The sequence below is a fragment of the Marmota marmota genome, unplaced genomic scaffold (assembly GCF_001458135.2).
Source record: "Marmota marmota marmota unplaced genomic scaffold, marMar, whole genome shotgun sequence".
Classification (NCBI taxonomy): Eukaryota; Metazoa; Chordata; class Mammalia; order Rodentia; family Sciuridae; genus Marmota; species Marmota marmota.
In genome coordinates this window covers 59,509,104-59,515,496 of record NW_025999900.1, presented here as the reverse complement: position 1 = coordinate 59,515,496, position 6,393 = coordinate 59,509,104, and the positions used below count along the sequence as shown (strand labels likewise).

The window sequence follows — 6,393 nt, the reverse complement described above, 5'->3', positions numbered from 1 at the left end:
TTTCCCTTCTCTCTCCCTTTCCCTCCCACCACTCGTCTCTGTTTAATGTTAGTCTTTTCCTCATGCTCTTCCTCCCTGCTCTGTTCTTAGTTGCTCTCCTTATATCAAAGAAGACATTTGGCATTTGTTTTTTAAGGATTGGCTAGCTTCACTTAGCATAATCTGCTCTAATGCCATCCATTTCCCTGCAAATTCCATGATTTTGTCGTTTTTTAGTGCTGCGTAATACTCCATTGTGTATAAATGGTTAAAGGCATTTTTATCACAGCTTTTTGATAGTATTCAGGGCTCAGGGAGTCCACAACGAGACAAATAAATGTGACTGTCTCAAAACCAACTACGTTGTTATTTCACTTACCCTAGACTGGGGAGTGATAAGATTTTAAATCTCACATGAGAAAGCTTTCATTTTATTTTAATCAATTCTGACTTTTTAAATGGGAAATTTCCAAACGTGCTAGAAGGTAAGCAATGCTCTGCTTGCAACTTTTAATTTTAAGTGGATTAGCGATTTCAGTGATGCAGTTTTGATATTGGAGGTAGTGCCCCCGTTTCATTTGTCACACAGTGGGATGTTAGTGGTCTCACAGACATGAAGTGTCAGCATGCAGAATCAGAATAGCTAGAGGACTCTAGAAGTGGTTTCATTTGGTCACTTAGTTTGGTAGACCTACTTGTCAATAAAGAAGTCAGCCCTTTCAACTTGAAGACTTGCTTGCTATGATTTGTGACATGGGTACTTCTCAAAAGTAGAAAGGCATTTTGATTTTCCAGTCATTTTCAGTTGAAAACTCCTGTCATTAAAGTTTCTGTGTCCATGTAGCCATGCATATGGGTTTCTATGATGCTCTTAACTTATCTTACTTAGGCTGCCCAGCATGTATGTCAGACACGGACATTATTAATTATTGTTATTATATTGTTTTCTTGAGAAAATTTCTTAGAATTGCTTTTCTTGGCGGATTTTTTTCAGGTACTTAGGAAATTTCGAGCACATGAGACAAACCTGCTTATTGCAACAAGTATTGTAGAAGAGGGTGTTGATATTCCAAAATGCAACTTGGTGGTTCGTTTTGATTTGCCCACAGAATATCGATCCTATGTTCAATCTAAAGGAAGAGCAAGGGCACCGATCTCTAATTACATTATGTTAGCAGATACAGACAAAAGAAAAAGTTTTGAAGAAGACCTGAAAACCTACAAAGCAATTGAAAAGGTAAGGTCAAAAACTTAATGTGGTGTCTTCTAGATAAAAATGACTTATCCACAGAGAATAGTGTGATCAAGGGGTTGCAATGCATGTATTACAAGAAATTTTAGAATATCTATTACAAAGACCCATTAGTATTTTGTGATGTGTTTGGAAGTTCACAATAAAATACCAGTGAAAATTATTATACAGATTTAATGCAATTCCTATTAAAATCCCAATGACGTTCTTCATAGAAATAGAAAAGGCAGTCGTAAAATTTATTTGGAAAAATAAGAGACCCAAAATAGCTAAAGCAATCTCCTTAGCAAAAAAAGCGAATCAGGGGGCATCACAATACCAGACCTTAAGGTGTACTACTGAGCTATAGTACCAAAAACATCATGGTATTGGCACCAAAATAGACTTGAAGACCAGTGATACAGAATAGAGCACACAGAGATAAACCTACATAAATACGGTTATGTCATACTAGACAAAGGTGCCAAAAACATGTACTGGAGAAAAGATAGCCTATTCAACAAATGGTGCTGGCAAAACTGGAAACCCATATGTAGCAAAATGAAATTAAACCTCTATCTCTCACCCTGCACTAAAATCAACTCAAAGTGGATCAAAGACTTAGGCACTAGAACAGAGACCTTGTGCCTAATAGAAGAAAAAGTAGGCCCAGATCTTTACCGTGTCAGCCTAGGATCTGACTTCCTAACAAGAGTTCTGAAGTGCGAAAAGTAAAATCAAGAATCAATAAATGGGATGCATTCAAATTAAAAAGCTTTTTCTCAGCAAAGGAAACAAACAATAACGTGAGGAGAGAGCTTACAGATTGGGAGAAAATCTTTACCATATGCACCGCTGATAAAGCATTAATCTCTGGGATATATAAAGAACTCAAAAAACTTAACACCAAAAAACCAAATAACCCAGTCAGTAAATGGGCTAAGGAACTGAACAGACACTTCACAGAAGATGAAATACAATTGATCAAGAAATATATGAAAAAGTGTTCAACATCTCTAGCAATTAGAGAAATGCAAATCAAAACTATACTAAGATTTCATCTCACTCCTGTCAGAATGGCAGTCATCAAGAATACAGACAATGATAAATGTTGGCAAAGATGTGGGGAAAATGGTATACTCATACACTGCTGGTGGGACTGCAGATTGGTACAATCACTATGGAAAGCAGTATGGAGCTTCTTTAGAAAACTTGGAATGGAACCACCATTTGATCCAGCTATCCCACTCCTCACTTTACACCCAAAGGACTTAAAATGCAGCCATGTCAATGTTTATAGCAGCTCAATTCACAATAGCCAACCCATGGAACCAACCTAGGTGTCCTTCAGTAGATGAGTGGATAGAGAAAATGTGTGTGTGTGTGTGTGTGTGTGTGTGTATCCATCCAATGGAATATTACTCCGCTTTGAAGAAGAATGAAATTATGGCATTTGCCAGTAAATAAATGGAGTTGGAGAATATCATGCTAAATGAAATAAGCCAGTCCCCCAAAACTAAAGGCTGAATGTTTTCTCTAATATGCGGGTGCTAATTCACAATAAGGCTGGGGGCACTAGAGAGAATAGTGTTACCTTAGATTAAGGAGCCGGAAGAAAAAAAAAGTACCAATGAAAATGTTCATAGGGATCATTGGGGAAGGATGTGGGGAGGGTACAAGGTAGTTACTGTTCGTAAGTTGTGGAGAGAGGTGAGGAATGCATATGCATTTGTGCAATACTGGTGGTCATGTGTGCATGAGACCTGATACTGTGTGGCATGTGTCTCCATATGATTAGAGCTGGGATGGATTCTGCACGAGAGTTCTCTTTAGCAGGTGACTTAAAGAGTTTTGAAATATGTTTAGGAGAGATGGATATGTCCCGTTAACAGAGCTTTGTGGGTATTGAGGAAGACAACTTGCATACGTCAGAGAAGACATTTGTTCTTATCTCAGTTCTGTTTTTGAATGTCAGATTTTGAGAAACAAATGTTCCAAGTCTGTTGATACTGGTGAGGCTGACGTTGATCCTATTGTGGATGATGACGACGTTTTCCCACCGTATGTGTTGAGGCCTGATGATGGGGGTCCCCGGGTAACAATCAACACAGCCATTGGACACATCAATAGGTATGGAGTCAGGTCATTTGTGTGGAAACGTGTGAGTATTGCAAGACTTAAGTCTCAGCCTGTTAAGTATGATTTTTATTTATTTTTTTTACATTTTGAAATCATCAGTCTTCAATTATGAGTTATAGTATTTTGATGTCAGAAAAGTTGTTTTTTTCATGCAAAAGCAGGATTGTAATAAATACGCAATAGTCATTGATAAGGTTGACATGATAACATGCTTCTTTTAATTAGATAATTTTATTAGATGTGATGATTTTTTCTAAATCTTGAGATTTGTTGTTTTGTCCTATGAATGTTGGCTAATGTTGACTTCATTAGTGATTAAGCAAGATTATTAATAAATTTATATTTTTGAATATATTCTAATTTACTTTGTCCTGAGCTGATATCATGTCTAAGAATTAAGAAAGACAGATACATACCTAGATATATATCAGGACAAATTTTATTCAGAGGTAAAATAAATTTTGATGTCAAAAATTCCAATTTGGCCAACGGGAATCCTTCAAGCTAGCTTCTCTGTCTTTAAACATGTCACCATTGTTCTTGAATGCTTCCTCCTTTTCTGGCACAAGATGTTCTAGTCTCAAGTGGAATAGATTCCTGCCCCAACCCTGATCCTGTGGCTGGTTTCCATGGGCCCTGGCTTCTTTTAGTGGAGAATGAGTTGTGTGTAGAAATCAAGATCTGGACCATAAGTGGGTTCATTGACACTAGGGTGTTAATGTTGCCAGACTTTTTAGTGGACAGGGCTGTTTTGCCTGTTTACATTATGTACATGTTCATATCTATTTGTGTTCAAATACATGTTGACGCCTCCATCTACTTCTGTTTCTGATCACCTATCTTTTGGTACGTCTACTTTCATGTGACACTAAAGGATTTGTTCTAGATTTCTTCTTGTCTTTGTACCTCCCTTCTCTGATGGTGAGGAGTCTGGTTTTGTGGTCCTCAAACATAAACATTTATGTGCTCTGTCAGCCTGCCTGGAGCCAGTCTCCCCACTCCATGGTGTGCCCTGACCGCCCACTTTGTACCTTCTCAGGGCTGGTGTCATTCCAGCACCCTCCTTAATTGGGCCTGGCTTCCTGGGCTGCTCTGTCACTCTTCTTGCTTTGATGCTCTTCTTACGTCAGGCTATCTGTGTCCTTTTTTTGATGTCTTCCTTACATCCTAATAGTTGCTGGCAAATGTAAGATTACTAAGGAGCAAACACTGGCAATATTTCCTGTTCACAGATTCAGAAGAATGCTTTGTGTGCTGTGCAAAATGGTTACACTAGACACATATGGCTATTTAAATTCAAGGTTCAGTTTAAATTAAAGTAAGATTAAAACTTTTCCCAGCTGGATGTGGTGGCACATGCTTGTAATTCCAGTGACTCAGGAGGCTAAGTAAGGCAGGAGGATCATAAGTTTGAGGCCCTAATCAATTTAGTGAGAGCCCTCTAACCCTCATCTCAAAATAAAGTGCTGAATGATGTGACTCAGTGGGTAAACACTCCTGGGTTTAGTCCTCAGTAGCTCACCCACACACACAAAAAGTGTAGTTCCCTAGTTGCACACATCAATTTCAAGTTCTCAGTTGTATCTTATTGAAAGTTTGAAGCAATGAAGTACATACTTCACATGGAAATGCCAATCAATCCGGTGAACAGAAAGAGGGACATGAGAAATCAAAATTCAATTGTGAATATCAGTACAAGTTTTTCTATTTTTCATTGTATATTCAGCTTTATGATTTCTTTTTGTTCACAGATACTGTGCTAGATTACCAAGTGATCCGTTTACTCATCTAGCTCCCAAATGTAGAACCCGAGAGTTGCCTGATGGTACATTTTATTCAACTCTTTACCTGCCAATCAACTCACCTCTTCGAGCCTCCATTGTTGTAAGTTAAAAAAAATAAAGGATTGTGTCTTTTAAAGTATGTCATTAGTGGATTTTTTTCCTAGCTTCTCTAAAACATACAAGTTATACATTTGGCTTTAAAGTCTTCTTTGAAAAGTAGACTCAATTCTCTTCTGCAGTCAGCTACATATTCAGATTATTCAGATTTTGAATAGACTGTACAGTGTACGGACTCTTAGAATTGTACTGGGGACCTCTGCAGTTCCCTGAGGTCTTCTGTGCAGACACTTCTGACTGAATCATTCATTTGTGACCTCGAGAGTCACCGTGACACAGAACTCATTACATGTAGCTGAGCTACTCTAGTTATCTTGTTAGCTCAGAAATCTGCCTTTTGTAAATCTGTTGGTCCCAGCATTCATTTGCAGATACTGCAAGATGATGGCTTTATATTGTACATAGAAAGCTGCTGAGTACTGCTAATCTGTGTTATATCCCAGTGTATCTGTATTTTTATAGATTAGTAAAATTAGGTACTTTAAAATCTTAATGAAATTTATTAAAATAGTTAGGACTTAGTTTTTCTCGGGCAGAGTTTTTAAAGATGAACATTTCAAGTATGGAGATTAGGATATTTAAAAGCATAGTGGTATTTTTAAATATGAAGAATTTTTTTTCTGGTAAATTGAACTTTAAAGATCCTGGGGCAGAGATTTCATAGTGTTTCATGTGCTGGTGATAATATGGCCTCAGGCATATGCAGTGGAAAAGTTTTTTGTCATTTCTAGGGCCCACCAATGAGCTGTGTGCGATTGGCTGAAAGAGTCGTAGCTCTCATTTGCTGTGAAAAACTGCACAAAATTGGTAAGTAAACATGTTTGAAAAACATATGTAAATAAAAATAAGTTTTAAACATTGTAAAAAAGAAGTACATCAGGACTTGACACGTTTCTGGGGAGTTTGTAGAGCTGTGAACATGGTGCTCTTGGTGAGCTTTTATGGATATAAATGCAAATATAACTGGAAAGCCTGCCGCGTCACGGGAGCTCTCCACAGCCTAGCTGTGAACAAATGCTACTTATTTGCTTCCTTTTCTGACTCCTATTAAGGACATAAAAGTTAGGGTTAGGGTTGTGTGTAGAGGTGTAGGGGTGTGTGTGTGTGTGTGTGTGTGTGTGTGTGTGTGCCAGAGAGGAGGGG

At 37.9% G+C, this 6,393-nt stretch overlaps 1 protein-coding gene across 3 annotated transcripts in view; it reads left to right on the top strand.

Annotated features, from left to right (window-relative positions):
* The first annotated feature begins 934 nt into the window (after positions 1–934).
* LOC107144727 (endoribonuclease Dicer) overlaps positions 935–6,393 on the top strand; it is a 29,735-nt gene continuing 24,276 nt past the window's right edge. Inside the window, exons 1-4 of one of the 3 annotated variants that reach the window (XM_048799279.1) lie at positions 935–1,216; positions 3,186–3,340; positions 5,101–5,233; positions 5,982–6,057. In XM_048799279.1, the coding sequence (XP_048655236.1) occupies positions 1,148–1,216; positions 3,186–3,340; positions 5,101–5,233; positions 5,982–6,057 (433 nt within the window). In that variant the 5' untranslated portion in view covers positions 935–1,147. The remainder of the gene's footprint in view (positions 1,217–3,185; positions 3,341–5,100; positions 5,234–5,981; positions 6,058–6,393) is intronic. The other 2 variants (XM_048799278.1, XM_015488549.2) reach the window with 2 other exon arrangements.